At 37.9% G+C, this 18,630-nt stretch overlaps 1 protein-coding gene across 2 annotated transcripts in view; it reads left to right on the top strand.

Moving 5' to 3' along the window:
* Positions 1-18,630, top strand: part of LOC307184362 (uncharacterized protein) — a 239,392-nt gene that overhangs the window by 8,669 nt on the left and 212,093 nt on the right. The window contains exon 2 of one of the 2 annotated variants that reach the window (XM_079917851.1): positions 9,609-9,681. The exons of the other annotated variant lie outside the window; for it this stretch is intronic. Coding sequence (XP_079773977.1) covers positions 9,661-9,681 — 21 coding nt within the window. The 5' untranslated portion in view covers positions 9,609-9,660. The remainder of the gene's footprint in view (positions 1-9,608; positions 9,682-18,630) is intronic. 2 annotated transcript variants of the gene reach the window in all.

Raw genomic sequence — 18,630 nt, 5'->3', positions numbered from 1 at the left:
GGTTCAAATATTACAAACAAGTTATGATTATCATAGATTTATACTTATAGACATTTTCACTTTTTTATATGTTGAAGAGATCATTTGTATCCCATAACATTAGCACAACCTTCTACAAGTTAGAAGGCAGATATCACACTCCTTTTTAAAAACTGATTTTAGAGACAAAGAAGAATCTAACAAGGATTATGTGAGTTGCCAGGAAAAGGACAAGGTTAGTATCTAGAATGGGTATGACAGCTATTCTTTTACATTATTTTAAAAAACTCATTGTATATGGTTTGCCTGAGAGTCTAATTCAGCACCCAAATTTCACTATCTCATCACACTTTCCACAACTTCATGAAAGAAGGGTTTTTTTTTTTTTAAAAATGACTAACACATGTACCGCAATGTTCATTGCAGCTCTATTTACAATAGCCAAGACATGGAAACAACCTCAGTGTCCATCAACAGATGAATGGATAAAGATGTGGCACATATATACAATGGAATATTAGTCAGCCATAAAAAGAAACGAAATTGAGTTATTTGTAGTGAGGTGGATGGACCTACAGTCTGTCATACAGAGTGAAGTAAGTCAGAAAGAGAAAAACAAATACCATATGCTAACACATATATATGGAATCTTAAAAAAAAAATGGTTCTGAAGAACCTAGGGGCAGGACAGGAATAAAGACACAGATGTAGAGAATGGACTTGAGGATATGGAGAGGGAAGGGTAAGTTGGAATGAAGTGAGAGAGCGGCATGGACATATATACACTACCAAATGTAAAATAGATAGCTAGTGGGAAGCAGCCACATGGCACAGGGAGATCAGCTCCGTGCTTTGTGACCACCTAGAGGGATGGGATAGGGAGGGTGGGAGGGAGACACAAGAGGGAGGAGATACAGGAATATATGTATATGTATAACTGATTCACTTTGTTATACAGCAGAAACTAACACACCATTGTAAAGCAATTATACTCCAATAAAGATGTTAAATAAATAAATAAATAAAGCTCTAACACAGCCAGGAGAAAAAAAAAAGACTAACAAAGAAGAAATATGCTTAAATTATGAGAAAAAAAATCTTCCTGTATGTTAAAATTTGTAAGACATTAGAAATCACATTCAAGTAAGGTCCTGGAACTTTTCTTTCAGGAGACTATACTTTATTGATATTTTCTGTTCTGGTTTAAATTATAACATTTTTATATGGCTATGGACACAAATCAAATAATCTTTCCATCCCTTCACCATTCTTTTCTCGATTTTCCCACCCCTCACATTCTAACTCCCCTAATTAATTAGTGTAATAGGGCATAGGCTTTCTAACTTTTTCCTACATGTAGGCACACACACACACACACACACACACACACACACACACACACACATTGACAAGTGTTTTCTTATTTATTTGTCTATTTAATTTTATAAAACTGTAAAACGAATCTTGCACTATTTTCCCCCCTTTCATTTACTATATCATGGGCAACATCAGTGCCTCTCTAGATAGATCTAACCTAGTTTTTAAACAACCTCATAGATTTCTAATGTATGACTATCATGATTAATTTACTCTTTCTTTCCATATTATGAAAAATAATATGACAGGCCAATATCTTTAAATGGGTTTGAATGCAGTAGAAGTTGCATCAGACATAGGAGATAAATTTGATGAGTTTGTCAGTTACCAAGAGATAAACAATTGTGGTATGCAACACAGCCTTTCTGGTAGATGTGGTACTTATGTGGTACTTAAAGTACCACATCTGGTAGATGTGGTACTTCATGTAGGACATAAAGTGATTTTAGAACATAAAAATGAAAGAAATCAAAAGAAAATTAAAAGCTTTCTTTGCCAATATTTTTGAAACCATGTCATCCAACTTCATAGAGCTGAGATTGAAATCTTAGAAAAATTCCTAAGGAATAGCAAATTTTGAGCAGAACCTTAAGGGGACAAGATTATATTGGAACAAAGACTAAATAGTGGCATTAAAAATCATCCAGTAGTAATCACGGAAGAACATACTAATTTTTAAAAAGCATGAAAGATAACTCTCCCTTGCAGGACAGTGTTTGCCAAAAACTGACCACAGAGCATTTTAAAAAACATAACACAGGTGGAGCCCCATAATGATTTTGCTTACATACATCATGAAGTGATTATCACAAAAAGTTTAGCGAACATCCATCATCTCATATAGAAACAGAAATAAAGAAATAGGAAAAAAGTTTGCGTGTTAAGAACTCTTAGAATTCAGTCTCTTAACAACATTCAAATGTAACAGTTGTGTTAATTATATTTATCGTGTTGTATATTACATCCCCAGTACTTATGTATCTTACAACTGGAAGTTTGTACCTTTTGACCACCTTCCTCCAATTCCCTCTCCCCTAACCCCATGCCTTTGGTAACCACAAATCTGATCTCCTTTTCTGAGTTTGTTTGCCTGTTTGTTTTTGAAGTATAATTGCCCTACAACACTGTGTTCGTTCCTGTCACACACAGTGGTTTGGTATTTCTGTACATTTCAAAATGATCACCATGATAAGTCTAGTTATCATCTGTCACCATATAAAGATATTACATAGCTACTGACTGTATTCCCCAACTGTACATTTCCTACCCATGACTCATTTATTTTGTCACTGGAAGTTTGTACCTCTTAATCTCCCTCATCTATTTCTCTCCTCCTCTCAGCTTCCCCCCCTCTGGCAGCCTCCTGTTTGTTCTCTGTATCTATGACTCTGTTTCTGTTTTGTTGTTCATTTGTTTTGTTTTTTAGATTCCACATATAACTGAAATCATACAGTTTCTGTCTTTCTCTGACATTTCACAAAAACTCTTGTTTTCATTTAGCTTTCAGCACTATTTGACCTTTCAAACTCTGTGTATATATTATGTATACAAAGATTAAAGTTAAAAACCTCTTGATTCATACAGGAAAACAGATTGTTTTTGCAAAAAAGTTGACCTACAAAGAGTTTTGTGGGTTTTTCAGTGGAATGTCTAAAATTTTCCTTCAGTGCAATTGCCTGAACTTTGATAGAACTTTCATACTCTGTCCTCTCATTCTGCTTCTCCTATGTGTTTATGAAAAGGATGCACAGAGACTGATGGATCTCAAGGTAAAACACACAGTTTGAAGATTTTCTGAAATTTGTTATTTGTCTAAAAATTTGGAATAGATACATTATGTCTGCATAGGATGCCAGAATAATCAGCTCAAAAGGGAAGAATTTAGTCAGTCAAGGGAATGCAAAAAGGCTTTTGACTCTTTGCCAGGTTTTTTCCATCTTGTATAGATACAAATTCAGTGCTTTCTAGCATTTATGCTACTGAGTTTTAAATGCATTTGCTATGGAATGGTTAAATAGACCTCCAAACTTTTGCACGCACACACACACACACACACACGTACACACACACACTTTTTTTCTTTCCCTCATAGAATTCAAATCCTGAGTTTTAAAAAATTTCTTGACCACAGTAATAGAAATACATGGAAATAGAATACTTCATTTTTATGCTCAGAAGCACAACCTGAAATTTATTTGATTGAATACTCACAGCTTATGGCAGGAAAATAATCAGGAGTTGGTGAGAAAGGCAAGTTTTGTGATTTTTTTCACATGCGATAAATTTTAGCTCAATGTGTGCATTAAAGTTATGTGCTCCACAACTTTGTTAATTAAAAAAGTGTGTAAGTAACATTAAAATTGAAAATCAAAGTAATCATTTTTCTTCGTTACTGATAAGCAGCCTTAAGCTCTAAGGTGAGAAAATGAGAATCTACTAAAATCATCACTGAATTCACGTAATATCTAGACATCAGAAGATTTATCATTAAACTAATAAAAAGAAAACTGTTCATTATGCTTCTAAGATACTATCATGTGAGATAATAAGCCTAAAGAATCTCTCCAAAAGGACCTCATAGTCTTTTTTGTCTTTCCTCCTGCTGGTACATTTCTGACATGCTTTGATTGCATCATATTTTCTCTAGTCACAGAAATGCGAGGCATCTGGACTTGAAGTTTGATCCTGATCAGGAGAGCAACCCTTGCAATCCCAACAGTGGCCAACTTTGCAGTGGCAATGTTATTACAGGTTATTTTTGAAGAAGGAACAATTGGAACAGCATTTTTATTAAACAAAGGCAAGGGAAAGTCATTTGGACCAAATGACTGTTACTATGGGGTATGTGATAATGAATACAATAACTAAGTTTACAAACTAGCTTTCAACAAAATAATTATTTTCAATCACTTGGAATTAACTAAAACAAAACCTAGTTTTGACGTAACTTTTTCACATTTGTTCTCAGGCTTTCCAGAGGTTATTTTTTCTGAAAGTTGAAGAAATATTTCTTCAGCAATCTTTGAAAACTCAAGTCTCAGGAAACAATGTCTACTTTCGTAAAAATTAGTCTGCACGTTTCCTCTTATAGCCAATCCTACGCATCAGTGATGGATGAAACTTAATATTGCAAAACCAAATATTCCATAAACTTTTGTTACATCTCCAAATTAATATTAGAAACAAATTATCTTGGATAAAAAATTCTAATATAGCAAAACTGGCATAATACTATTATGTTTTATGCCAATAGTTTTATGCCAATAAAACCCAATTCATTAATATCTGGTTCCTCCTCAACCTTTAAGCTTGTTCTTTTTTAAGGGGCAGCTCTTTTTGTCTCCTAGATGCCAATTTTTCTCCTGTTCCTAGCCTTTTTTTTTTTTCTGGCTGCACCACGCAGCTTATGGGATTTTAGTTCCCCGAGCAGGGATTGAACCTGGGCCCTCGGCAGTGAAAATGTGGAGTTCTAACCACTGGACCGCCAGGGAGTTCCCCCGCAGCCTGTCTTCTTGTTTATGCTGTATAATACTGACCCAAATCAGTTCTCAAGTCCCAGACACACGTTTTCAATTGTTTCATTAGCATCACAAACCCAGTGCTACCAAAACTGGGTTTAGAGTCTACACACTGCTCTTTTTCTGACTATACTTATTCTATTACTTGCCTCAAGTCACACAAATTCAAACCATCCTAAATACTTTGGACTCTTTACCATCCTTACTGTACCAGGATACTGTCAGTGCCCAGCCACCTCCCTCAGCCTACCCCGAGGAGCTTACACACAGTCCGTTGTCTTACTTGCTGGCATCCTGAGGGAATTCTCTGGTCATGGAAGCAGGTTTGACACAGGTATGGAGCAGGATGGAAGTGCCAGGAAGTTGATTGCTTCTAATTTAAACTAAAATGTGTAAAATATACAGACTTTTGAAAATCCTGAAGTTAGTCACCTAAAGAAGTTTTTCTCCGATTTTGCAGAGACTATGTAATCACAATTTTATATACTCAGCTACTGATTTATGGAAATATTAGAGAGAAATTTGCAAAACATTTGTCAGGAAATGAAAAGAAATGTCAAAGTGTGCTCATAGTGCTAGCATAAAACATGCATTTCTTTGATCATACTGTTCATTCTTTTAAACAAGGTGTGAAAATCCCTGCCTTAAATCATAAAAATTACATTTCTTGTCACAGAGATCTAGTGAATGGGTCCCCTCTCCACCTACTTCCTATACCAGGGCATTGTCTGCCAGTGATTTTGTTCCACGGCATATTTATTATGAGCTTGCTATTTTCTATACAGCTTATCCATGACCTGTTAGTAATCTTTCCCTAAGCAATAAAGCAAGGTCATGACTAGAATGATGATGGAACACCATGCGCTGAGAGAAGGGAAGCATGGTGGAACTTGATGCAGGTGCCTCACACAGTCTTCTAGCCCAGGTGACTTTGAGTCTTCCTGTACTGAAAGAACACTACTGTTGCTGGCCAGTCAGTGCTGAAACAGTTCTGGGCTCCTGGTGGAAAGTCTCCCCATGGCCCAGGCAGGAAGTATGTAAGGGACCCCTCATAAATCATTGTCAGGGACAGAATGCTAGTATGTGCCAAGTTTATTGGTCATGTTTTAAGTTCTGCAACTGACCCAGTCATGAATGTGCCTCAGAAATTTAGGCCAGAGAACGCGTCATATATTTCTTTGCGTGCATTCAAATCACTTGTCTCATAGTTGCTACTTAATGAATCAGTAAAGTTTAGAAAAATTCAAAACCTGTACGTTCCTGAAACCAATCCAAGTGTCTTCACATATATTAACTCCTTTAGTCCACAGAACCTTTTGAGATGTTTGTTTTTTTTTGTGGTACGCAGGCCTCTCACTGTTGTGGCCTCTCCCGTTGCGGAGCACAGGCTCCGGACGCGCAGGCTCAGCGGCCATGGCTCACGGGCCCAGCCGCTCCGCGGCATGTGGGATCTTCCCGGACCGGGGCACGAACCCGTGTCCCCTGCATCGGCAGGCGGACTCTCAACCACTGCGCCACCAGGGAAGCCCCTGAGATGGGTTTAATAAATGAAGAAACAGAGATTTGAGAAGGTTAAATGACTACTATTCAAACTAACCACTATAAAATGAATGAATGAATACACTTTAGAGCTGTGTCGGCACAGTAACATGAAGACCTCACTTTCTCTTCCCTGCACACAACACACATGAAAGGTATCTTTTATGGGGCAGCCTTAAATCCAGTAAATAATTGTTCTGAACAGCTCTGTAACTAAGCATAGTTCAGGAAATGAGTTTCAATACTTAGAACTAGTAGCATCCATCATAAAATTTACTGCATACTAACAGAGACCCTGGGTAAGTAGAAGACCATAGGAAATCATTTAGGTTATTTCACAACATTGGACATTTTTTCCTGATAAACTGAAAGAAACAGCAATATGAGGTACATCGATTGTAATCACTATTTACCTTTTGTAACTTTCACTTCTCTTCACAAAATTAATCCAAAATGAAGTTGTATTACATCAAAGATAACTAACCCAGCCATTGCCACACACAGGGAATTTAGAATGGAAATAGGAATGCTGCTTTCTCTGCTAGAAGCCTTTTCATCTTCCCCTAATCTCCAAGTGACCTTTTCCCTACCCTCTCAATCCATTCTCTTGGCTTTTATTGCTTCATATGACAAATGTGAAGGGCTGGAAAGTGTTGAACATTCTTAGAGGTACTCTGCAGGACTGTTGTCTTCTCAGAGAGAAGAAAATTCCATTACTTTGACTTCTTTTTCCTTCTCATTATACTACTTAGGTTTACTTCTCATTATACTACTTCCCAATATTGAGGGTCGTAACCCTCTGGAAGATCTGGCTCTTTCTCTCCCTACCTCATCACACTAAAATAGTCTCTTTATGAGACTAACATTTTTCAAAGGAAAGAGGAAAGGCTTGGCTTCAACAAGATTTTGTCTTCCTACCCTGCAAAACTCTCTTAGCAAGAAAATACTAAAGATCTGGCTACAGCCTTGAAATTGGAGAAGCATCTGTTTTTCCTTATCCCTGAAAACAAAATTGCTTGAAAATTCCAAATTTAAAACTTGAAAAGAAAGGTCTGATGATTTGTCTTTCTTTTCTCATGATTAGACACATTATACTCTGTGGAATTATGTAGTTAAGAGGAATAAATATGAGGAAATGGAGATCTTGATTAAGGGTACTCTTTTATTTTTAATTAGCTATGCCCTTAAATAAAAGGAATTCTTTTTTTTTTATTTTAATTTTTTATTTTTGGCTGCATTGGGTCTTCGTTGCTGCATGCAGACTTTCTCTAGTTGCGGCGAGCAGGGGCTGCTCTTTGTTGCAGTGCACAGGCTTCTCATTGCGGTGCCTTCTCTTGTTGTGAAGCACGGGGTCTAGGCGCGCAGGCTTCAGTAGTTGCAGCACACAGGTTCAGTAGTTGTGGCTCGCAGGCTGTAGAGCACAGGCTCAGTAGTTGTGGTGCATGGGCTTAGTTGCTCTGCTGCATGTCGGATCTTCCCGGACCAGGGATCAAACCTGTGTCCTCTGCATTGGCAGGTGGGTTCTTAACCACTTGTGCCACCAGGGAAGTCCCTAAAAGGAATTCTTAAATGCAGTCATCATTCTTGATTTAATGGTGAGATTTAAAGGATTTGTTAAGAGTAGCCATAGATCAGAACCTAGATGCTTGCATGCCACTCACCCTTCAATTAGGCTGAAATTATGAGAAGAGATATGGATTTATATAACTAAATGTGGTATTATCATAACAATATAGTATAAATTTTTGTTTGTAATAATAATTACCATAATAATACGGTATTTATTTTTTGTTTTGAATACTTAGTCCTGTTCTTTCATATACTGTTAGTTACCTGTAAGTTTAGGGATCCAGGGATCTGTTACTTTTATTTTTCATAATATTCTGATGGCTTAGAAAAATCAAGTCAGAATCTCTGCTTTCAGGAATGAGCTGTCTCTTCTGTGGCAAAAAAAAAAAAAAAAAAAAAAAATCAATAAGTAAATAAATAGCAGGGGTCTTTGCAAAAAGTTTATTATAGTCATAAAATTACAGGACATGGGTTTTCTGGGAAGTTCTTGACATCATTGACTAAGCCTTTAAAGGTACATCTTAATAGAGAAACTTTAGAAATAATGAAAAAATAAAACAAAATTCTAGCTCTAAAGCATTGCCATACTTCCAGTTTCTTGTTGCTTATCTCTGTCATTGATATTTTACAAGTCATCTGGGAAAATGGATCTTAATTTCTATCTTCAGTTATAATATTTTAGAAACTGGCCCATCGATGAATAATTAAAGAAAGATTGCCTTTAGAATGATATGAACCAACCTTGTATTTTCTTCCATAACATCACGATGGTACAAAGATGACATGGGAGAGCCATCAGGAGTGAGGACCAGACTCGCTTAATCTAAAGCAAAGGCCAAGTGCCTTCTTAGTGCAGCAGGTAGTACGTCAGTGTCATAAAAGCAAGGCCAAGCTTGCTGAGAAATGGAAAAGCTACTTTCACCAAATCAAACTTTGGCTTTCAGTTTAATGTATCATCTAGCTTTGATTAGAGTCATGTACTTTAAAAATCCTTTTGATCTTCCCTAGTATTCCTAAGTTTGCATTTTATCATTTGAAATTTAGAATGGAGAAGCTAGTATTAAGAGAAAGTAAATTCCCAAGCGTGCAAATAAATCGAGCTATTTGAATATTTTTTCTTCTTCTGTGGCTCACATTGTTTGTTCAATTTTTCTACTCCTATTAGAGGGAAAAAAGCCCTGTATCTATATAAGCCTTGTATCAGTCTTTGATCTAAAGATGAAAAGTTGCGTAGGGATTATTTTTCTATGTTGATACGTAGGCAGGATGCAGAATTGTGAGGATTAGGCATTGGACTAACATCCTTTTTCCACAAAATAAATTTTCAAGGAATAAGAAATACCCTGTGTGAAATTGTATAATAGGGTGGAATATTTATTTTTGATAATGATCTGCTCAACTTAAAGTGTCTCTTTTCTTCCTATAATTTGTCTGGCTTTCCTTGCAATGCCTTGACTGTAGGGTAGAACACAAGTCTCACGTCCTCCCTCTCCTCCCTTACTATTATTAATTTACAATACAGTAAACGCATTCAAATTCAGCAATTTAACAGTTTCTCTACATAATTTGGTAACATTCTCTTAGAGATGATTCGACATTAAAAAAAAATATTTTTGTCATCCCCAGCTGTTTGCCAAGATGCCTTCTGGTACATGCAACGTGGGGCTTATGTGACCTTATGGTGATGTCAGGAGACAAGGTCTGTGGAAACAAGTGATTCTTCTCTTGATTTTCTCTGGTCTCTGCTGTGGAGTGACTAGTCCTATATATTCCTTGAGTTAGTGATCGCTGTGGTGGATCCATGAATGTTTGGACTGTTAAAAGATAAACTGAGGCATAATACAATTTTTCAGAGTTTATTTGAGCAAAAATTGATTCCAACTGGGCAGATCCAAACCAGAAGTGGTTAGGAGTGCTCTACTGACAGGAGCTTGGGGAAAGATTCTTATGGAGTAAAGGTGGACACAAAGAAAGGAAATTATTGATTATCTGTAGCTTAAAGCCCATTGTCTCTTTGTGATTGGTTGTCCTTAAGTTTCAATTTTGTAACCTTGAGGCATTTATAGGCTTAAATTTTGGTTTGCTTACATAGGCGGCCAGGGCATTAGAGCCACCTCAGTCTAATGGCCTCCTTGTTTAATTAATTTAACACGGCATTGTGCTGAAACTTCCTATTGGAGTGCACGGTCCCATGAAGTCCCTACACATAGCATTCTTTTGATCCCAGTCCCACATGCTTCTGATGGTACCCTGTGTCTATCTCTTTACCAGGGTGTAACAAAACTGACGTCCCTCCACAGCACCCCAGCTGGAGGCGATCCAGAAGGGGGCTACCTTAGGCTATCTCTCTAACTGCTTCTCTCTGCCAATACTGACATAGGATTCCAGACATGCCAGGTTGAACTTGGCCACATGCAAAGCTTCCCTCGAGCAAATATATCCAGACTACAGCCTTAGGTCTAATCCACCTGCCACCTGATACTGTAAAGAAACTTATATTGGTCCACGACACTTATTCATTTATGTGCTGTCCATGGCTACCTGCATGTTACAAGGGCAGAGTTGAGTAATTGCAGCAGAGATGATATAGGCCACAAAGCTTAAACTATTTAATATCTGGACCTTTACAGAAAAGATTTGTTGACTCATGCCCTACAGCCTTGCAGCCTTGCAGCCTTTCTCTGAGTATCCTGGGTAAACATGTCACCATCCTCTCCCCCTCTCCTACTCTCAGGATCTACCATTCCCAGCAGGAATTTTCCAGAAAGGAAAAATGAGGGCATAGGTTGACCTTTCTTACCACCTTCATGTCTCCTGTTTTTATCTCAAGGGACTCAGGGGACTTGGGGGCACTTCCCATTCTCATCTTGTCTTCTAGGTATTCTCTTAAATCAGTCTCTTCTTTCTGTAATCGTATTTAATTCTGTTTCCTTTCTTGAAATCCTACTGGCAGGTTGGCCTTGGGAGGGAGAAATAGGCTTACAAACAGGAGAGTGTAAATCAGGAGGTATTCAACAAATATTGTACTTGTTTCACGCGGCTCACTTTTCCTATTTGTATAAATAAATGACAGTACATAGGCATTTGAAGAGTCGAGCGTTACATTGTTTTTCCTAGTAATGCTAATATTGACATGAATTATTTCTCTTTTTCTCAAATTAAGTAAAACATTATGATTATGAATGATCTAGATAAGCGAAAAATAAATCAGAAAGACATGTTAAGAATAATACTGTGGGGCTTCCCTGGTGGCACAGTGGTTGAGAGTCCGCCTGCCGATGCAGGGGACACGGGTTCGTGCCCCGGTCCAGGAAGATCCCACATGCCGCGGACCGGCTGGGCCCGTGAGCCGTGGCCGCTGAGCCTGCGCGTCTGGAGCCTGTGCTCCGCAATGGGAGAGGCCACAACAGTGAGAGGCCCGCGTACTACAAAAAAACAAAACAAGACAAAACAAACAAAACTATTACCTAGTAGGGAAAGAGAAGTTGAAGATGTTGAGGAACTGTGGTATAATTGGTAGAGGTTCTTGATATTAGAGTAGATGGTATCCATTGGTCATGTGATGGGCAAGATGTGGGCAGGAGCATGGATTCCTCAACCATATTCATAGGTAGGGTATCCATGCTGTCTCTTACTTCCAAGAAAACTGTTTCCCCTATTCTCATCTCACTCCAAACCTCTACTCACTCTCCCCATTCCTAATCTCAGCTAATTTAATCTCTTATTTCCCTGAAAAAAATCTGAGCAATCCAAAGAAAACTGTCTTATCTTCCACCTGCAAATCTGCACACCTATTTGTGTCACTATGTATTTACTCTGCTTTCTCTCTTGTTACTTTGGTTGACTAGTCCGAGCTCCTAACTAAGTCTGCCCGTGATGTGACCAGTGGCTACTATGCCCTCTAACATCAAGAACCTTCTGTAATTGTCCCATAACTCCTCAGCATTTTTGATTTCTTCTTCTCTAGTGGGTAAATATTAGCTATATATTATACAGTAATTATATGTATGCATATATATATATGTATATATATATGTAATATATTATTTCCCATTAAAAGTAATCCTCCTAAATCCACATGGCCCTCTAGCTGCTTTTGCTTTATCCATTTATAGCAAAAGTCCCCCCTAAGACATTATATATTCTCATTCTCTCCCTTTACTCACTTCCTATTCCCTCCTCAGTCCCCTCCAATCAGAGCTTCACTTCCATTTTTCCACTAAAATTGCTCTTATGTAAGTGCTCTGTGATCTCCATCTTTGAAGCCCAGTGCACCACCCACAGCATTCTCTTACTAGACCTCTTAATAACAACACTGTTGATCTATGTCACCTTTTTGAAATATTTTCTTTCCTTGACTTCTGGGCTGCAACATTCTTCAGAACCCTGCACACTTTTCTTCTTACCGACTAGTAGCTCCTTTTCAGACTCCTTTTCTGATTTCTTCCTCTCCTGAATCATTAAATATTGGAGCACCTGGTACTCATTCTTGCACTTTTTTATTTTTTAAATTTACACTCAGGTCCTGGATGACCTGGTCTCATCTCATACATTCAAATACCATCTCTATACCTGTAATTCCCCACTTTATATCTCAGGCACTCATTGTGTTGCTGAACTTAAGCTTCAATAACTATAAATGCCTTCTTGACTTCTGTACTTGAATGTTTAATAGACCTCTGTATCAAACTTCATTATCCTAAACCCCTTTTTTCCCACAAACTTGATAGTCACTCAGTCTCAGTAAATGACACCTTCCACATCACAAACAAACCATGTCCAAACCACGAGCAATACTGTCCTCTTAATCTTCAAAAATATACCTTGAAGTTGATTAACTCTCAAGTCTTCCACTACTGCCACCCTGGCCCACACAACAGAGCTTCTCACCTGGAGCAGTATTTCAGCTCAATTTGGTTAATTCACTACAAAAACTTCAAGTAAATCTGCTAGCTGAGGAGTAAAGAGTGAGGTGAAAGCAGGAAAATAAACTTGGAAGGGACAGTCATTTGTGATGATTTTTTTTTTGTGGTACGCGGGCCTCTCACTGTTGTGGCCTCTCCCGTTGCGGAGCACAGGCTCCGGACGTGCAGACTCAGCGGCCATGGCTCACGGGCCCAGGCGCTCCGCGGCATGTGGGATCTTCCCGGACCGGGGCACGAACCCATGTCCCCTGCATCGGCAGGTGGACTCTCAACCACTGCGCCACCAGGGAAGCTCTGTGATGACATTTATTAACTTCTGATGTTATACATATGAGAACTCACCAAACAAGATTGTTTTTATGACTTGGTGACTATAGATTGAAAACTTTTGGGTATTACCACAAACCCTAGTAGGATTTCAGACCACAATTCCATGCAATAATAATTTTCTGTGTTCTAAGTGATTTAAGTTGCAGAGTTGAGGGGAAGAAATACTACTTCATCTATATTACATTGGGGAAGATAAGACCTCTAGACCTAAATATAACAAGTAAGATGCAACAGTGGGCTATCACTTTAAAGTTTGTATGAATTGTGGGCCATCAATCTATGCATTTAATGAATAAATTTCTACTTTTTTAGGATAACTTTCCCACTATAAAGAATAGCTTCACACAATTACACCCAGTGTGTAACACCTGCATTTTATGAAAAGCTCTGATATACCAGGCTACCCCCTCACTCTGATGACAGTAATGGTTCTGATCCAATCTACTTACATTCTCATAATTTTACACATGTCAGTTTATTCTGGATGATCCGTCTCTCTGCTGGAAATGAGTCAAGATAAGGAGAAACCCAAAGCCCTCTTTGTTAGATCTCTGATGAGGTTTTGGGTTGTTGAGGTGAATCATCCTGATGTCTGGCCCCAGGCAGAGGTGGGGAAATCAATGAAGGAGAACTTCTGAGAATGTCCTGAAGACTCTCAATCCCTTCCAGGTGTATGGTCTACTCTGAGAGCAATGAGCTAACAACTCTGACTTTCTTTCTTGACTTTATTTCCTCCTATAATCTTAAATGATGTGACTCATTTAAAACTATTTCACTTCTCATATATTTCTCCTTGACTTCCTTACACTAGAAAGTGGGAGGCAAGCAGCATGAAAGAAATAAAACTGAAAAACAAAGTATCTGTTGAGAACTGGATTGCAGGTAACAAAACGGTATCTCCAACATTGTGAAAAATGAGTACATATTTTGCTCTAAAAACTAAAGAGGAGGAAATTTCATTATTGTAATAGCTCATCCCTGTGGCTATTACCATATGTACTATAAAAAGTAACTACTTTAACCTCATATCTTAATATTATTTCCAATTAAGAAGCTGCTTATAATCATCCTCTGTGTAGTAAAGTACTGTACTCTTCATTTGTCCAGTAAGTACTTACTTATACATTATTTTATTTCACTTTAATATTTTGTTTTATATCATTCAACACACAAGAAAATTTCACTGTTAAAGTAATTCAATCATAATTTATAATGAAAGTGCAGAAGTCTTTAGAAAAATATAAATAACCCTATTTGGTGAATTCAGATTTTATTATTTAGAGTTTAACATAGTGGTAAAGACCATGAAAGGTTTTCAATCATTAAATCATCCCTAAAATGGAACAGTAATGTTCATTTTCCTTTAGTGATCTTTTTCTTTAGTTGTTTTATTTTGGGTCCTCATGATCTGTATTTTTAATCCTTTAGCTCCCATAGAGCCTCTCATGTTGTCTTTTGCAGGTTTTCATGGTCTCAGGTTATTCCTGCCCAGAACTGTGCAAGGCAAGGTCAAAGCTCTTTTGTCTTCATAGACTCAAATTACGAAATGTATGTAACAAAGGTTCTCTCTTTGCATCTCATCACTTCTTTTCTCAGAGTGCCACCTTCACGCCCTCAGGCTTCTTCCTTGGATGAGAGGCCTGGCCTCAAGCATGCCTGGGGTTGTGTCCTTTTAGTACAGGTCCTGAGAAGAAGAAGCTTTTTTCCATCAACAGCAACAGAAAATTCACCAGGGAGTGATTCCATTTAACCTGGTTTATGCTCCTTGCCCAACTCCTGGCTGTGTGTGAACTACAGGGTAAGGTGCCTTGCTCATATCTGTCCTCCACGGACCATCTGCACGATAAGAACTCCTGCTGCTGCACAAGTGTCATTACGTGTTTATGAGTAGCTTCCTTTGCCCCTAAGGTCACCCTGTGTAAGCGGAACAAACTTCTTGAAGTTCAGCTTTGGTTTCTTTATGTGCTATAGTTTAGAGGGAGAGGAAGTAAAGGATGCCTGTGGGTGTGTTTGAGGGGTAGGGGGAGGAAGAGAGAAGAGCAAGGAGGAAGAAAGAGAGAAAAGACAGTATGGCAACACCAATGAACCGATAAAACAATAAGGATCGCTATGGCAGCAAAGAAAGAAATGATGGAGAGAGAAAAAATAGGAATTGTTGACAGATTCAAGATATAGGCCCCGGGCTTCCCTGGTGGTACAGTGGTTAAGAATCCGCCTGCCAATGCAGGAAACATGAGTTCGAGCCTTGGTCCAGGAAGATCCCACATGCCATGGAGCAACTAAGCCCGTGCGCCACAACTACTGAGCCTGCGTGCTACAACTACTGAAGCCCATGTGCCTAGAGCCTGTGCTCCACAACAAGAGAAGCTCCCTCAATGAGAAGCCCGCCCACTGCAACGAAGAGTAGCCCCCGCTCGCCGCAACTAGAGAAAGACTGCATGCAGCAACGAAGACCCAATGCAGCCAAAAATAAAATAAATAAGTGAATAAATAAATTAAAAAAGATATAGGCCTGCCTCAGAGCTCTGTACCTTGGCAAAAACTTAGATGTCCCTGGAAGTTTTGATTCTATTTTGAAAAATATGACTTTAGATTAAAAGCATTGTTTATTTGGAAGAATAGGAATGAGATTTTACTAAAATCATTTTTGAATATTGCTGCTTGACTGGGTGTAATTGAAAATGGTTATTATCCTATAAGTGTTTCATAATGTGTAGTGAAATGAGCCATGAACTCCACCCCTTCAGCTCAGTCTTATACCTCTCTTAGCTATGAAAAGCAAAGCCCCAAGTGCACTTTGTGCTGTTGGTTTTAAAACCACAAAGAAAGAGGAAGAAATGGTCTGCAGATCTGATACATATGACATGACAACATATAAATCAATTATCCCGCTCAAATTTAACCCAACTGTAAAATCAACAAAACCATTCAAAGGGGTTGAGGCCAGGCATCACTTAATTGACTTCATTCCACCTATAAGTGGGTTCTTTGAGAAGCTAGTAGACACATACTTATCTGGTGGTTAATATGAACTCAGTTTCGATAACTGTACATGTGTTGCCTCATAGCAGGGAGTCTGGGAGCTGTGTGGTATTTGGCTTTATTGACATATTGACAATGACATATGATGTACAAATGTACTGTGAAACATTGCAGTAAGACTTTTGGCAGAGTGTTCCTTTCTAAATATCAGGCTGAAGCTTACAATGAAGTTTGCATTACAACATTCTGCTGTGACACATGAGCACTGCTTAGTTTAGGACGGCTATAAAACAGTCACATCTAGGATATGAAGGAGGAAGCGTATAATACAGTCATTTTAATAGATTATCATTTGATCATTCAACTATTAAAATTTTTAAATTTCAGGACAGTTTTAGATTTACAGTATTTTGCACAAAAAATTTATAAGTAAACCAGAGGGCTCCCATAGATCCTCCATTCACTCTTTCCTATTAGTATTTGAAACTATTAAGGTACATTTGTCAAAATTAATGAACTAATATTGTGACATTATTATTTACTAAAATCTATATTTTACTCAGAATTCCTCAGTTTTCTCCTAATGTTGTTTTCTTTACCAGGTCCAGTAGTCATGTTTCCTGAGGATCCTCTTTTTTTTTTTTTTAACATTTTTATTGGAGTATAATTGCTTTACAATGGTGTGTTAGTTTCTGCTTTATAACAAAGTGAACCAGTTATACATATACATATATCCCCATATCTCCTCCCCCTTTCATCTCCCTCCCACCCTACCTATCCCACCCTTTTAGCTGGTCACAAAGCACCAAGCTGATCTCCCTGTGCTATACCACTACTTCCCACTAGCTATCTATTTTACATTTGGTAGTGTATATATGTCCATATATACACTACCACTCTCTCACTTTGTCCCAGCTTACCCCTCCCCCTCCCCGTGTCCTCAAGTCCATTCTCTAGTAGGTCTGCCTCTTTATTCCTGTCTTGCCCCTAGGTTCTTCATGACCATTTTTTTTTTTTTAGATTCCATATATATGTGTTAGCATACAGTATTTGTTTTTCTGTCTGACTTACTTCACTGTTTATGACAGACTCTAGGTCCTTCCACCTCACTACAAATAACTCAATTTCATTTCTTTTTATGGCTGAGTAATATTCCATTGTATATATGTGCCACATCTTCTTTATCCATTCATCTGTCGATGGACACTTAGGTTGCTTCCATGTCCTGGCTATTGTAAATAGAGTTGCAATGAATATTGCAGTACATGACTCTTTTTGAATTATGGTTTTCTCAGGGCATATGCCCAGTAGTGGGATTGCTGGGTTTTATGGTAGTTCTATTTTTAGTTTTTTAAAGAAACTTCATACTGTTCTCCATAGTGGCTGTATCAATTTACATTCCCACCAACAGTGCAAGAGGGTTCCCTTTTCTCCACACCCTCTCCAGCATTTATTGTTTGTAGATTTTTTGATGATGGCCATTCTGACTGGTGTGAGATGATATCTCATTGTAGTCTTGATTTGCATTTCTCTAATGATTAATGACGTTGAGCATTCTTTCATGTGTTTGTTGGCAGGATCCTCTTGATTGTGATATTTTCTCAGAATTTTTCAGAATTTCCTTCCTTTGATGACTTTGACAGGTTTGAGAATTAGTGACCAAATATTTTGTAGAATGTCTCTCAGTTGGGGTATGTTTATTTTTTTTAAATCAAGATAAGACTGGGGTTATGGGTTTGGGGGAGAAATACCACTGAAGTAATGTGACATTTACTTCACATCTTCTCAAGATAACATTACAGTTGATGTTACCTTAATGTTATTTGTCACATTTCTCTTTGTTTTATTTTTAATGCACTCTGCTAATCTCTATCTTTTAAATGGTGTATTTAAGTCATTTACACTTAAGATAATTATTGATATGTTAGGGTTTAAGTTTGCCATTTATTTATTTGTTTTCCTTTTCCCATTCTTCTATTACTCTTTTCATTCCTTCTTGTGAGTTAACTGAACATGTTTTAGGATTCCATCTTGATTAATTTATAGTGTTTTTGAGTGTATAGTTTGTATAGTTTTCTTAGGGGTTATGCTGAGTGTTACAGTATGCATGTCTGACTTATCAGAGTTTACCAGTATCAACGCTCTACCATTTCAAGTGAAGGGTGGAAAACTTACTTCCACTGAGGATGTTTACTCTTTCCATTTTTAAGCATCACTGTCCTGAGTATCAGTTGGTGTTAAAATTTGTATCTTAGTCATCACATATGATTTAGAAAACTCATGAGAAGAAAGAGAGTCTATTGCATTTACCCATTTTTCTGCACTTTCCACTCTTCTTTCTTTCCTGATGCTCCAAGATTCTTTCTTTTATCATTTGCTTTGTCTTTGAAGAACTGTTATAGCCATTCTTT

The sequence above is a fragment of the Stenella coeruleoalba genome (assembly GCF_951394435.1).
Source record: "Stenella coeruleoalba genome assembly, chromosome: 3".
Lineage (NCBI taxonomy): Eukaryota > Metazoa > Chordata > Mammalia > Artiodactyla > Delphinidae > Stenella > Stenella coeruleoalba.
Note: the sequence above shows the minus strand (reverse complement) of the source record. Positions and strands in the feature narration are given on the sequence as shown.